Source organism: Belonocnema kinseyi, chromosome 2 (genome assembly GCF_010883055.1).
Source record: "Belonocnema kinseyi isolate 2016_QV_RU_SX_M_011 chromosome 2, B_treatae_v1, whole genome shotgun sequence".
Taxonomy (NCBI): Eukaryota; Metazoa; Arthropoda; class Insecta; order Hymenoptera; family Cynipidae; genus Belonocnema; species Belonocnema kinseyi.
The window spans coordinates 157,737,727-157,754,429 of record NC_046658.1 but is presented as its reverse complement, the minus strand read 5'-3'; the positions used below and the strand labels follow the sequence as shown (position 1 = coordinate 157,754,429).

Here is a 16,703-nt window from a genome sequence, read left to right as displayed (position 1 = left end):
CCCCCCCCCCCCCGGACATTTTTTCTGAATGCAGCCTTGCTCTATTCATATTAGTGTTGATGGTTTGAAAAGTTGAAATTGAACAAAAGATAGCTACTATCTATTAGACGAAAAATTGTTTCGCTCAGTACTAATACGATTTTTGGACATATACACCGGACATATAAATTGTCTATACAATTTATTGTAGAGAAATTGTAAAAAAAGAAACTTAAAAATATTTCACTTTACTTTGTCCTCAAAGAGCTCCAACAGCATAAATATATTTATAATCGCAGTATAATTATATTATAAAAAATACAAAAATCTATTATAGGCAAATTTCTTAATTCGATCATTTAATGACCTGTTACGATTCTGTATCAACAACAATTGCTCGGCCAAGGCTTCCTAGGAAAAACAAAAACAAAATAAAAACTAGTTGGACGGATTACAAGTGGTGGCAACAGTGGGTACAAGTTGTGGCGGTGTTCGCCCCGTCGACATATCCGTAGACGAGCTGTTACTATTCGTATTGCTACTATTACCAATCGTATTCGAATTATTGGAATTGGCAACATTTGGCTTTTGCGCAACATGTGTTTGGTAATGTTTGGCTAAATGAGCCTTTTGTCGAAAGCTCTTACCACACAGTGAACAAGCAAAAGGTTTCTCTCCTGTGTGTGTCCTAATGTGTACATTAACGCTATACTTATCTTTAAAACCTTTACTACAGATACTGCAATAATGAAGAGATCTTTCCTTCCGTTGAACACTACTGGGTGAACCACCAGATCCTGTAGATTGTTGCTGACTTGAACTAGTGTTGCTACTAGCACTATTACCACTACTGCTACTTAAGAGTGAAGAGACATTGCTGTTGGTTCCACTTGGGCTACTGGTATTATTGTTTTTACGCCTGCAATATTTCTTTCCAGATTTCGTTGTTGAATTTCCACTAACACCACCACCACCACCACCACCACCACCGCCTGAAACGATTCTCGTATTCGCTATCTGATTTGACGTCACTTGTTGCTGCTGATCAATTTCTGTCTGGGTAACAGCTTGTTGAAGCATTTCTTGTTGAGCAAGACTACTAGCTGTTACCACGGTTACTGTACCAACTTGTCCCAAGTCAGCAGGTAAAGTGATGGTACCTAGACTACCGCTGCTTGGATCTAACGTATACATCACTGTTGTTGTAGCGGAGACATTACAAACAGGTTCCAAACTGCAGTATGATTCAACAACCTCATTCGCAATACTTTTTAATTTTTCATAGTCTCCCGGTCTGTAAGTTGGTGCATCCAGTTGCGACAATATAAGATCCTCATCCGTACAAGTATTTATCATCTCATCTTCCGATTGTTGTGATTCCTGTTGATGATGTTGTTCCTGTTGGTGATGATCTGCAATGATTTGCAATGCATTATTGGCATTATTGGTAGCGGTCAATGACATTGTAGAATTAGCTTGAGATGAGGATGAAACCACTTGTGCAGAACCTGTGTACAATTTTCCTTGTAAAGCACTTCTGAGCAAGCTTTCAGCAGAATCTACACTTGATACGTTTGCGGCAGAAGCTGCTACCTGCTGCTGTACTTCATTTAAGTGATTTTGATCAGACAACTTCCAGTCATTATTATTGTCACCTAAACCGTTGGACTGTGATCGACCACCCGTTACACCACCACCACCGCACATATCTTTGCTTTCTACAAATCCACTATCCTCGGCAGAATACTGAGACGGTGTAGCCGAAATCGTGTGAAACCGTTCTGAATTTATAGAGCCATCCAATCCAGTTCTATCGTGATCTTGCTGTTGTTGTCGTTCCGGTACCGATTCTGGTTCTAAGTTGAGAATTGCATCGAGATCGAGGTTTGGTCTTAATGACCATGAATCAGAAACTGTTGGAACAGGACTTTTGCAACAATCTAAAGCATCCATGGAATCTGTTTCATTGTTTAGTACAGTAAGGGTATAAATAGCGCCGTCCGTATTTTGTCTATCATTATTTGCACTGCAAGGTCTTATTAAAACAGAGTCACTGACAGGATTGACGTCTATGGTATCGGTGGTTTGTCCAGAAAGCGACTGATGGTGATTATTTGTATGAGCAGACCAGCAATATTTATTCAAATCTTCAAGAAGTATATTACATGCTGATTCTTTGTTGTCATCATCCACTGCAGCAGTACTCCAATAATCACAATCTGATTGATCCATCGAGATTTGGTCATTTTGAATGTTGCCACAGTCGTGATTTCTAATCTGATGATGATGATGGTGGTGGTGGTGGTGGTGGTGGTGACTCAAGGAACTAGTAATAGTGGAAACAGGTGGTAAAGCTGTCAAAGTATTGTTGTTGGTTTCTTTGATGAACGATGTACCATGAAGGTCACGCTGATCATGATCCTCTCCTATGTTTAGTTGACGATCGTGCAAGAAATCCATGGTTCTACAGCTGCTGCTGGTGGTGGTGGTGGTGGTTCGATGTAAAAGACTTTCTTCATCAGAAATTCCGTCCGCAGAGGCACAGTGCTGCGATTGAGGTGGTGAAACAACAAAATCAAAAAAGTCTGTCTTTTCAAGATCCTCATTGCCTCCTCCAGGAGCAAAAGCCTCGGTCAAATCCATTTCTCTTTTTGAGATTTATAGTTGCTGCACAACAAGATTATCTCGAAGACCTGCAAACATAGAAAAAATATATATTATGTAAATTTTACGTGATTTTCATAGATAGCAGTACCTGCCAGTGGGACTACGGTGATTTTTAAAACTTTTTTTAAGATCACACACACACACACACACACACACACAATAAAAAAAAGGTTAAACAAGCACCACATGGTCCTACTGGGGGCAACCGTCATCTAAAAATGACACCGGCTCCCAGTAGAACCGCGGTAAATCATACTTATGGCCACGTCTCACGAACTTGAAATGGGTATATGTGTTTCAACTACAGTAAACCCTAGAGATAGGCCCTCCTGATATAGTCCTTCCGAGACTTGAACAAAAGCGTTTTCAAGGAAACGGCACTCTATCTGGGTAATGTCCCTCAAAATAGGCCTCAAAATGGGCCCAGTCTCAGAGTTTCACTGTATATTTATTTGTCTGTATTATACTGCATATTATACTATATATTAAACTGCACATTGTTTTGTCTGCGACCATTTAAAATTATAAAAGAACTCAACTGCTCGCGATCTCAGGCAAATCCAAAGCTATATACTGGAAATATGCATACCATTACATGAAAGAATTAAACATAGAAAACGTTGTTTACAACCCAACCGATCGGATGACTTCAGCGACTTCTGGAGATTATAAAAGATTTCCGAAAATTTCTATTTATCTGACTGCTCCCTAGGGTGGGCTAAAAAAACTAGTGCTGGAAATTAAAATCAGCCTCATGCTGTAATGTTCTAATTTGAGTCCCTTATAACATGCGTAAAAAGGCACAGCAGGGGCGTGATTATGTCTTAACAAGTTTTCAGCAGGAGTTATGGGTATTTTATGGAAAAATGTGAAATATTATTTGACAAAGAAACGGCTGGACTGATTTAGATGCCCAAAAAATGTATTAAGGGGCAAGTTGTGGCCATGCTGGACAAAAATTATGGATTCAAAGAAAAAAACCTATTCAACAAATTTTTTTTCAATTTTTTCTGATTTGCTTCTGTAATTTTTTTGAAAAAGTACATAATATTTAAACAAAAAGATCTTTAACTTACATGATATAACGTATTTAATTACCAAAATAATCGAAAGGATAATTCAGAGTTTCGAAAATTACTGATTTTGAGCATAGTATGTATGGTTTATCGGGCATAGAGCACAGTGGGGCAAAAAAGCATTTGTGGCCAATTCAATTTTTCGCCCAAAATTTTCCCATTTGACGAAAAAAGATGTTAAATTAGTGCAAAAACTATCTGGCAACAATTTTCATTTTGTGAGAATGTTAAAAAAGTGTAATAGTACAAACAAATTAATGAATAAAAGTCTTTTTCTGGGGTTTCGCAACGGTCAGCTTAATAAAATAAACATTGTTCTGGCATAAATTGTTCTTATCACTTCTTGGGTTTATCCTTACTCATTTGACGTAAGTTTGTAGTTATTTCAACAATTTTTATAAATATATGTGAAGTATGACTATTTTTTAATGAATCCGCTCTCTTTCACGCAATCAACTAAAAGTGTATTTTCAGACCTCTTTGTTAAGACACTTGAAAATTTACATGAAATTGTTTTTATTTTAAATTTTATTATAAACAAGTACACAGTTAGAGCATCATTCTTCTTTGACGAGTCATTAATCGTAATATAAAGCAACCAAACCCAAAAACTGACAAAATAACTCTTAAATCACAAGACGTCACCCTAATGTGCCCGAGAGAATATTGGGTATGCTTTTTAAAAACCCGATTAAAAATGATCATTATCGGTATTTTTTAACGGTACCGACAATTTCCTTACCGGCACGGATAGTGTATACGCTTTTTTAAAACTTTTTTAAAAGAAAGGTACTCATTCCAACATTAACTTTTCTACTATTTCAATTGGTCTATCCATGAATCTTAATAGGTCAAAAAATTGCTTATAACTTTATTAGTTGTTTATAAATACGCAAATCATGACCATTTTTCGTTACTTATACCATTCTAATAATAAATTACAATGCCGGAGTTCCAGTACTGACTGGCTGTACTGGGCCAGTACTGCGCCAGTATTGGCTTGTAATTCTTGGCGATACTGGCGTGCCAGCACTGGCGCAGCACTGACTGCCAGTACTGGGACAGTACTGGCAAACCGCTGGAGTAGGAAAATGCCGGAGTTAATTTAAAAAATAATAAAACATAATTTAATTGCTTTACAGACCATCCATTTATCATCATATGACTGCATATCGTCCGAATATTATTTATAATTAAAAAAATATAATTTTCAAAATTTTTGCTTAATTTTAACACCCACTGTTTCTATAATCTAAGGGTATAACAAAAAAGGTATTTAAAAAATAAATAATAATTGACTGCGAGTATTTTGTCAATACATGCTAATGGCAATGCTTAGAATGAATACATATATTACACTTTTACACATTAAATTACAAATGATATTTCTAATGCTACGGGGTTTCGAACCTACATCTATATATTTAAATCTATCGCTTAGCAGTCGTGAATGCTAACCACGGCGCTAAACCGACTAGTTAAAACTTGCTGAAAAAGCCGTCCTCATAAAGTACAGTTCAGAAAAGTTAAAGTACTAAATTTTGAGCTCTCTTTTTCTAATTATTTATTATTGCACGATATTATTCAAATGTAAAATACACGAATTTCTAACAAGAATATCAATAAAATAATTATTAAATTAATAATTTAAATCAACTACAATTTTTCTTCGTGTAATATTTTATTTTTTTGCGTTTTAGACCATTTTAAAAGTTCTGATAATAAAAGTAAATGAGAATTTAAAATTTATATCGACGGAACTTAGAAATTTGACCACGTTGCGCAACAATTTTTTTTTTTATAACAATTTTCTTTAAACCTTCGTGTAACGTTTTGCTTTTTAGGCGTTTTAGACTATTCTACAACGATTAAGACATACATCCAATCTAATTTTTTCTGAACATTAAAAATTTTTCATGGAGGTGGAACTTGGAATATTTTCCTTAAAAAAAGTAATAGAAAGAAATGTTTTCACCTTAATTGTATAGTCAATTTTTCGACATTTCAAAACACCCTGACAACATTTGGAGACGTGTTTTGTTTTAAGTCTATTTTGTACTACTGGAATAGTGCCGCCCTGGTCGTGCAACCAACGTTCTGCCAGTACTGGGCGAACCAACGGCTGTCTCTACTGGTGAGCAGTACAGGGCCAGCACTACGCCGTTGGTGAACTCCGGCACACTACCGACATTTCCACCTGGGTTCTTGTGTATCGAAATTAAAAGTAAAAAAACAGTACATTTTTTTAAAACAGAATTTTTTCAGGGCAAAACGTGAAAAACCGAAAGTGTCAATGTCTTTTATAAACATTATAGACTTTATACGCTCATAACATGGTGGTTTCGAGCAAGAATCATTTTTCTCTACAACAAACTGATATACTGCTCAATTTATTTAAATATATTTTATCCCACACTCGACCGCAATGGAAACTTTTTCCCTTAAAAATAGGGGCGAAAGTAGCACATATTTCCCGCAAAGCGCATTTGCGGGGCGAAAGTAAAATTAACAGGGTGAAAGCAAAACTATCGGGACGAAAATAAAATTAGCGGGGCAGGAGTAAAATTTGCAAGGCGAAAGAGAAATATGCGGAGCGAAAGTAAAAATTAGTCGATCAATTTTCGAGGCGTGAACAAAGCTAGAAAAAAATGCGTCGGATTCGCTTTCCAGGGCCACAAGGTGGCCACGGTCGAGAGTGGAATAAAATGCTACATGCAACACAGGACAAAAGTAGGTTTTTCCTTCCGGTAATTACCGCCCTTGTTAATGTACTATCATATACTGTTTAACAAAGAATAAATAAAAAAAATCTAAGAGTTTGAAAACCTTAAAAAATTCATTCTGAGAATATCTAAAAAAAACCTAAAAATCCGTAAAGAAAATGCACATGTAAATGATTCTAAACAGGAAATGCATAATTTTTGATCAGTGCCCAACAAACCATACGTGGAATGCTCAAAATCATTTATTTCTCAAACTATGAATTATCTTTCCGATCGTCTTGGCAATTAAGTATGTTGTACTAGGTAAGTCGATGATTTTTTTTAGTCAAGCATAGTGGTAGTATTTCAAGATCGTTTCATAAAAAAATCCGAAAACTATTTTAAAATGTTCCTACATCGTTTTTTTTTGCGAGAAAAAAAATCACTAATTTTTTTAACCTTTTCCTATTCAGTCCCATAACATATGTGAAGTTTGCCGCACGAGTGTGCGAAGTATGTGCGGTTTGAGGTGAGTGAAGTTTGCCTCCCGCGCGAAGCTAGGGTAACAATAGTCTACAAGAGAATCACCTACTACACACACGCTTCCCCACGCGATCCTTATAATTTTAGTTTTTGAAGCTTTATAAAAATGAGATTTTGTGCTACAGAAACTGAGAATAATGAAATATAATGATGAGCATTACGAATTTTTAAAAAATATCTTTTTTCCTCCGCGGAACCTCGAGGATAGAAAAAAATATTTTGATAATAATAATAATAATAATAATAATAATAATAATATATTGAATTAAAACTTTCAATAGGGGAATATGGGATATAATGCTCCGCTTTGAATTAAATTCCCCATAAATTACGAATGAAATGTGATTTTCATGTGTCTATTTTTTAAGGTGAAGCTTACATTATGATAGAGCATATGCTATAACTCCAAAAATATTTTTAATAACGTCATTATTTTACTTTAATTAATCAGTGGATGTAACAGTTCACCCAGCGTACCCCATACCCTGGGGTATAGTGACCGTCATATTACTGTCGTCTTTTTAAACAATCTAAACATTGTACAATAAAAATTAAATAATATAATAATTTTGGAAAGTGTAATGTGACGAAAAAAATTACTTCAGACATTTTCAAAATTAATAAAATTTTTTCGTAATAATCAAAGTGAAGTATGTGGCAAACGCAGTTATAACCTCTTACTCCCTACGTAAATACATGGGCTCGACGAGGTGCGACATAATGCCTGACATGTGACGGTGCAGGATTTCATTAATTTTATTATATTTAAAACGTTTATAGAAGCAAATCATGATAGCAGAAGTTTGATAAATTACTTCACTTATTAAAACCTAACATTTCCATGCTTTAATTATTTCAAAATATGCTGTAAGTGCTTGATTTCTGCCAAAGACATTTTCATTGATTACCGCAAAAAAAATTTTTTTTTATAAGTACTCTTCTAAAGCGTATTTTAAAATAGAAGTTGCACCAACTAATATTTTTCTAAACACAAAAAGCTATTATATGTAAAAAAATAATATTGAAATAAAAAAATACGGCTGTTATTTGTAATTCTCACCATACCCTACGCTCCCCTACTCCGAAAAATAAAAATTTTACGGAGGTTATATAGGATTTGAAATAAAACTTTTCAGTGCCAGGCTATTTTTTATTTTCAATTTTTTTCCGGCCCACCCTACTACTCACTCTATATGTTATGAACTGGTTTCTGGATGTTTTAAGAGAATTCAAGAGACTCGATGCGAATTTTTGTAAACGGAAATGAATTCGAGTTACTCCAAGTGACTTCAGAGATTTATGTAGAATTCACCAACTTGAGAAGAATTCAAGTGATTTGGTATGTTAATTTATGTGACTTGATGCAAATTCAAATTCCTATAGATATTTCAGGAGAATTCAAGTGACTTGAAATTAATCAAGTGTATTCTCTGGTCTTCAGATATTTGAGCAGATTTCATTACAATACTGTACACCTGACCTGCAGAGTTGTGAACCGCTCGCATAAAATATGTTTGATTATTTATTTCGCATATTGTACTAAAAATATAAATCGTACACTATATTTTATTTGACGGTATGCTAGAGAGACATTGGGACATTGGTATAAGTGTTGGTTGCGCAAATCCTTCTCCAAGTCCGGACTGTGTACTGTACTAAATTAATATCGATAGAGTGCAGTGCAGTGTAGGCGAGGCACGGGGTTCCAGCAAGTAAATGCCAGATGTAAGTATACATATAACATTCAACAAAGTTTCGCGTTCTAGGCACTCTTTCAATTGGAAGTTCTAATCGAGGACGTATATAGTAGACACATTCCAATAGATGCGCTAAATGTTTGCAAGCGATGCTGTATGCGCACATGATATTTTCGTAATTTCGTAGATGCCCTATAATTTATGTTTTGATTTGTCGATAGTACAAGAAGAAATTCAAAAAATATGCATTTAACAATATCTGTCAATTGCTGAGGATCGATGATGCTGGCGCGCGTATATAAATATCGAGCCTGTGCCTTCTTCGGGCTAGTATAAGTTCATCCAAATAGGAATTTAGGGGCTGTACAACCAAAATGTCTAAAGTTCAATAGTTCCTGCCACATTTAATTCGGCCTTTCACGATACTGAGTATTGAAAAGGGTCAATGTCATTTAATGCCGGTATTCGGCGAACTGATAACTTGATTGCTACCCTAGTGTTTGATGGCGGAGCACCCGATGAGAAAACAGAAAAAAACAAAGGGTGGATCTAACGCCAATTTCAGGGTACCATTTTCCTGAGACAAAAGTCAGTCTAGGTTGTGTGAATGGTACCATTACACAATGTATTGTTTCCCTCGGACTTGGGGTACGAATCGTCGTCACCTGCTGTCAACTATTCTTACAGTAAAATTAACTGCATTATCAATGAAAATAAACGTGGTTTTCTGCCATTAACATTTTGATTCTTATGAACCTTGACTGTTTGCATCTCACTACAATCCTATATCATCTCATGATGACTTATTTAAATGATTAAATAATTGAACACGCTTTAACTCCGTTGAATGGGCGAAAACTGAAAGCAATTTGATTCCATCCGTTAAGTATAATTGTCCACATTTTAATCCGGAAAACCTCCATTTAACTCCAGGCAATCCCGAACAATTTCTCATACGGTCAAGTTCACAACACTTTGAAATTAAGAAGTGTCGTTTTTCGCCATATTTGAAATTCCACCAAAAACATCCGCGATGCAAAAATTCTGCCCGTACAACTATATAAATATGTGAAACCTAAGTTGGACAAGTAATTTGGGGAAAAAATATTCATACTAAAATATATGAAGAAACTTTTTTATGAAGAGCCCTATTGCAGTTTCAAAATAAATTTTATATAGCCACCTTAAACATCAGCGACGTGGTATTCTTCCTAATCTTAAAATATAAGGAAAACCTTAAATTTGAGATTCCTAAAGTGATTGGAAGAAAGATTTCTGAAAAATATTCGCAGTACACAGAAAAAAATTTAATTGAACAGGTGGGTATTCAGTCAAAGAATCGTGTAATGATGACCAAATTTTAGGAAAGATGTATATAAGAAGCAAAAATGAATGTCAGACAATACTGAATTATACTAAACTGGTTCAAGCTTTTACCTTGAGCTGATGCTAAGAAATTCACACTCGTAAGCAATCACCTGTTTTGCGCACTTGTATCACAAGTAGCTATGTATCAGATTTTAGCTAGAGGAATCAACTTGTGTCTAAAAATATGTCTAGAATCGACTAGATTTTCGGGAAGGAAAGGCTACAAATGTCCATTGAATCGCGCTGTGCTCGGTAGAAAATCTCCTCTCTAAATATGAATCAGGGAAAAATTCACTGATTGATATAGTGGTTGGGCATATCACAAATTAACGAGTTATTTCTGACTTATTCACTAACCAGTGCGATAACACCAGAGTAACACAAGAAATAGAGCGTCTTAAGTTTTACAGTAAATCGTTATTATTAATATTATTATTATTTTATTAAGTAGAAAAAATCATTTCTTAATGAAATAAATTTGTAATGTTTTGAGCTGTAAATGAGCTGCAGTAACTGCGGAAAAAATTTCGTCTGTTCCATATAAAACTTACTTACTTATAAGTTATAACGGGTGTGCACCCTGGAAATGATATGTCATCCCTGAGAAAAGATATGAAAGGTCTGTAATTTTTTTCCTATCTTTTTTTTCTGCAGTTTTTTTCCTATAGTTTTTTCGCGACCACAGAAAAACGAAAGGTGAAACGACAGACGAAAGTGACGGGCTCTAATGAGGCCTAATTTATAATAATGCCGTGCATACGTCATATACGTTGCAAGCGTAATGCGACTAAAATTATTTACGTAAATTGACTTTCAAAAACATATCATAAATAGCAAAAACGGAACTAATTGTGTTTTTTCACTGATTTCCTTGACTCATTTCCGGCCTTTTCAATCAGTGAAATGACACTGGCAATAACTGATATTACACTGATTTAGATTGACGGAGCCTATATTGAAAATATTTTTACCTGAAAAAATTGAGTATCAGTCGAAAGAAGTACCAAATAAGCGAATGTATATACCCCTCACTCTAAATTCAAAAGATTTGAAATATTTACTAGTATCAATTAGTGGATAAATTCTAGCTATGAATCAGTAGTTTTTACTGATAAGTTAGTAATTGTTATTGATACATTGGTACACAATAACTATTTTACAGCTGGAATGGAGCCACTGATTGAATTTAGGAAACAAATTTAATTGATTCAAATCAGCTAATGGCCTACAGGCTTTTCAGTAACGGCCTGATTTTCAGAAAACCCCAGGATATGTACAGATTCTTTAATGAGAATAAGCTTATGATCTTACCAAAATAGATGTCGCTCCAGAAAACGTCCTGTCATATATGACTCCTCTTCATTAAAGTTAGTCGATAATGCAGCCGTATTGAAAATCAGGAACGAGAAATCGCCAGTCAAGAAAACACTTTGCATTCATTGGTGCCTAGTATAATCTGAAAAAAAAAAAACAGTAATGCCATATATTATAAATTATGTTCAACACTTTGCGCTTCGAGGAATATATAAAAGTAAAAATGTTTGCTGTAACTATTAAAGTATACATGAAGTAAATTCAGTAAGAAATAAATTTGCAAAAACTATCTGAAATAAAAAATTAAGGAATTTTGTTTTCTAAATGGAAAATCAAAGTAAAGTTAGGGATTAAAAAAAAAATTGCAAGACTCAGTAAATTTTCATATTAGCTTTTATAAAAAATAAAATTCGAAAAATTAAAACAAGTCCTTTATTTCGAGGAAATCAGTAGGTCCACGATAAAATATTAATTATCGGGGAAACTCAGGGAATATTTTTAATTGCTAAGTTTTGCGACCCCCCCCCCCCCCACCAGGTGACGAATTGTGACAGTCTGTGACAATTTCACAGATTCCCATGGTCAAAATGTGATATTGGGGGAGGGGGTCGAAAATTCGCCAAAAAAATGTGACATCCCTTATGGAAGCTCCCTTAAGGAATGTGGGCCGAATTTTCGGCCTACCATGAACTCCTTGGAACAATACGCATAATGATCATTTTCCATGTTTAAAAAAATTCAAACAAAAAGACTAAAAATGGTTTTATTTAAAAATGAAAAGTTAACATCATGCGTATATCTCGTGGTATCCTAAGAGGACCAACAAAACTATTGCGCAGCCACAGGTCCGTGCAGAAATTGCCAAATATTTGCCTTATTGCCGACTTGGGTCAGATCGGGGACAGAATTTGTGGATGTTAAATTTGGTCTCCTCTAAACCCCGGCTTCGCAGCCAATCTTGAGAGTAGATGGCGCCCCATTAATTTCGGGGCATAAAGTGGGTTGATTCCACCCAGCAAATAAAGTACTTATAATTCAAGTCGAAAATTCGGCTTATTTTAAGGTGTCACAAAAAGAAGCATAGGCAATCTGAAATTAAGAATTACATCTGAACATTCAATTAAGGGAATTAGATTCCTGAAATTCAGGTCGGGACTATTTAAACATCAAGGAGGCATGGCCTGAAATTCAGGTGTACTCGCTCTTCAATTAAGAATATATATTTATACTGAAAGTTAGTGTAACCTTAAGTTAATACACTATCCTAATTGAAATTAAGGGTAATATTCTAACTAAAAACCAGGAATTTCACACGCCTTACCGACACTACTCAGCTGTTTTTATATAATAGTTATTCGTTTTAGAAAATATACAAGTTGGGTTCGAAATTGTAAGAAAATACAGGAAAAGAAGGACAAACGGAAAAAACGGTATATTGGGGGCAGGTGCGGTCCAAGATTTTCAGACAATTGCGTTTCGTAATGTATTGAAAGGGCGCTCACGTTGCGAAGTAAAAAGTTTTGTAATAATTTAATTATTTTGATGGGTTTAATAATCCAAATATTGGCTGATAACTGGAACTGATTTTGCTTCAGCACATTTTTAAATCTGTGAAACGAAAACTCCTCGAATGATGGAAACATAGTATCATAGCCGACACTGATCAACGCGACATGGAGTATTGGAGTAGAATGCGACTAGAATAAATGGCCACGAGCTGTATAGTAGCGCCAGCGTTCTGTAACGTCATGCAAGGTAGAACGAACCTGAAATTCAGGAAAGGTATATTCCTTTATTGTAGGTGACAAAATAAGTGAAAAAAGTCCAAAGCGAACACAAGAAGAGTACGTAGGCATCATAAATAACAAAATATTCCTGAGTTACGTGTTAAAGACTATAATAAGTAAATTTATCAAGTATGTTAAGAAGAAACCTAACCTCGAAATGAGGTTATTTATTTATAAGAAAAGAAGCAGAAGTAATATTTAATGTGTAGAATGTGAAAACGAATTAGATCAACAATTACGTGATAAACATATTTATTTTCACGTATTTTTAGGTGATTTAATATAATCGGTATGCGAATACAACCTTTTTATTGTAGTATAGTCGTTTCTGTAAAAATAACTTGAGGAGCTCCGCTTGGGCACCGATGTCTGAACCCTTCAATGTAACATTTCCAACTTTGCATTTGCTATTATTTACAATATCATTTTAAGGCGAAATGTCTCAACGAAACTTGTTATCTACTTCTGTATTGACGCACTTTAGTATGAAGATTGAAGATGTAGATGTACGCTTTCTACTTGTAAATCTGACACCTTCAAAGTGGATATTAAATAAATATACATTTTCTCAAGATTTGTAAAAGTAGGTACAATATTTGGTAAAAGTTAATTTTTCGGACGTAACCTCATATTTTGAAAAAGTAAATTGACAACATTCCTGGTGGTGACCCGTGTGGAAATTCAAATGGGGAACTAGGGGTATTCGTAGGGGTCATATGATAATACATCCGCGTGGAATATTAACAAATATTTAAAAGTGCTCAAATTTATCCATGATTTAATACGCAACATATCCTACGCTTCAAAATGCATAAATTTATGTAACTAAAATTCCCCAAAATTTGTGGAATACTAATTTAAAAAGAAAAACTTTAGCTGAAACGCAGCAATGGAAGAGCTTCGCTCTGAAGGAACCGCCATGTTGGTCAGGGTAGTCTCTGCTCCAGGCAATTATGCTTCGTTACGTGTGGACTGCTGTCTTAAGCACTCGACGCGTCATTTCTGTTGCGCGAGAGGCGGCACGTCGCGCCCTTGCGGATTTTCTTTAAAGCTACCAATCCAGAAACGCAAGACTCAAATGAAGGTGGTAGCGAAATCTGAACTGTACGGCAGTGTCTCCAGAACGTGGAATTTTTCGGCCCCCACCACCCTCCCATCTGGGAGCGACACATTCAAACGTAGCGTGTCGGTGAGTCGACTCTGTTAAATGCTGCGAAGCCCAGCCTCGTGTAAAGCCGAAAATGCACGAGCAGGAACCCGAGCTCTTCCGACCTCACGAATGACGATCTAGCTGCTCCTCAAATCTATTCAGGTTTTGAAATCCCGAGTTACCTTGGAACCATTAGGCTTATTGCGATGAGGAAAATATAATGGACTTTATGTAAATAGATATAGGAGAAAAGACTTCTGGGTCTAAAATGTTCCAAATTTTGTTCTGCACGCCTTAGTCATAATTTTAGTAAACAATTGATTTTTCACAAATAAAAAACAAATTTTCGACAAAATAGTTAAATTTTCAACCTAAGAAATTAATTTAAAAAATACATTTTTAACATTGTTTCATCTATAGAAAAGAATTTTAAACTAAAACAATAAGTATTTGATCAAAAATGGACTAGTTAAATTTTCAGATAAAAAATAGAATTTTCAACGAAAGAAATTAATTTTCAACTAAAATTATAATGTTTCAACGAAAAATTGAACAGATAAATTTTCAGTTTGAAAAATAATAATCAACTCCAAAAAATCAAAGTTTCCACAAAATGTTTAAATTCCCAAGCAAAAAATTAAATTTGCAAACAAATAATTTAATTTTTAACCCAATAACTTTCTACCAAAAACAGAAATTCACAATTTTCGAAATCAATTTCAAAATAACAAAAATTTTTGTTAACAAAATAGATAAATTTCCAAAACAAATAGATGAACTTTTAAGAATTTTATACCAATATAAAAGAAGTTTAATAAGAAATGGATTTTCATCCAAAGAAATGAATTTTACATTAAGCAGATGAATTTTTAAACTAGGAGAATAATTGTCTACCAAAAAAGAAGAATTTTTGACTGAGAAACGTCAATTTCCTACTAAAAAAGTTCAACTAAAAATGATACAGTTACATTTTTAGTATAAGAAAATGTTTTCTCAACAATAAAAAAATCGATTTTTCAACAAAACAGTTAAATTATCAACAAAAACAGTTATTTTAAAAAATTTCAATTTTAAAATAGTTTAACTTTCGATGGGAGAAATGATTTTTTAACTGAAAAATGTTTTAAAACACACACACACAATCGAATTTACAACAGAATAGTTTAATTTTTAAACATATAATTGGATTTTCAATTAAAACATTATTTTTCAACTAAAAATGGAATGGAATGAATTCTGATAGAAAATTAAAAAAAAAAAGATCACAATTTTTTAACATTATTTCGTAATTTTGCCATATTATATAATTAAAAAAAAAAGGAATTTAATTCTTACTAAGCCTTCTTGCGCAATTTTGTTGTGCCATTTTTTGTTATGTTTATGTTGGTTTGTAAAATTTGCTTTCAAATTTGAATAAGTTTACGAGATTTTCAGAAAATTTTAAACTATTAAAAAATAATTAAAACTTGCAAAAAAATCAGAAAAAAATGGAATAATTCTTAAAGATTAGAAGATTAGAAGGTCTGATAATAAAAAAAAAAGAATTATTTTTTTAATAATCGTTTGAAAATTTTTTATAATTTTTATTTAATCAATGTACTTGAAAAAAAAAATTCAAAAAGATTTTGAAACACATCACACGATTTCCTAAAATTTAAAAGAAGAGTGTAGAAGATTTTAAAGCAAAATGTTTCAATTTGATAAGATTAAAGATTTCAAAAAACGCAAATAATCCAGTAAATTCAGGGAATATTTAGAAGAATGGAAGAGATTCAAATCTAATTTTAAACTTAAATTTTTCAGAAATGTAGATTTTCAAAGATTTCAAGGAGATAAAATTATTTTTCTTAAAATTCCTGTGGAAACTCTAGAAGATTATATAAGTCAAGTTTTTTACATCCTGAATGCTTTTTTTAAATTTTAAGAAAAATGTAGTGAGTTAAAAATATTTTTTAAGAATTTTTTTTGTTTTAAACGTATTAGAAATATTGAAAAAATTGAAAAAATCGAAAAAAATTGAAAAAATTTCCCAAAATGTATAAAATATTCATTGATATCTTCCAAACATCTAAATGTCCTAAATATCTTTTAAAAAGACTCGAATTTTTCTAATATTTTTTTAAATCCAATAAAATAAAACCATTTAAAGTCCTCTTGGTTTGTTTTTTGAAACATCTCTTTTCATGCTATTTTAGGCTATAATCACTGCATGAATATCTGAACTGTCTTATTTTTATTTTTCAAGTGTATTTCAGTCTGCTTTACGTTTAGTGAAAAATCATATGCTGAAAAACGATAAGAGAAATATCTATTTCTTCAACTTGAACTATAATTTGAAAGGCGATTCTTCATAGTATTTTACTAACTAATGGATATATTTTTATAATTTTATTCCTGAAAATGATTCCCTAAGGTCAAAA

The 16,703-nt window shown here is 33.5% G+C and overlaps 1 protein-coding gene across 1 annotated transcript in view; it reads right to left on the bottom strand.

Annotated features, from left to right (window-relative positions):
- Nucleotides 1-19: 19 nt before the first annotated feature.
- Nucleotides 20-16,703, bottom strand: part of LOC117167859 — a 33,323-nt gene continuing 16,639 nt past the window's right edge. Inside the window, exons 2-3 of the mRNA XM_033353069.1 lie at nucleotides 11,344-11,488; nucleotides 20-2,672 (exon numbers count right to left, since the gene is read on the bottom strand). Of these exons, the coding sequence (XP_033208960.1) occupies nucleotides 418-2,622 (2,205 nt within the window). The 5' untranslated portion in view covers nucleotides 2,623-2,672; nucleotides 11,344-11,488 and the 3' untranslated portion in view covers nucleotides 20-417. The remainder of the gene's footprint in view (nucleotides 2,673-11,343; nucleotides 11,489-16,703) is intronic.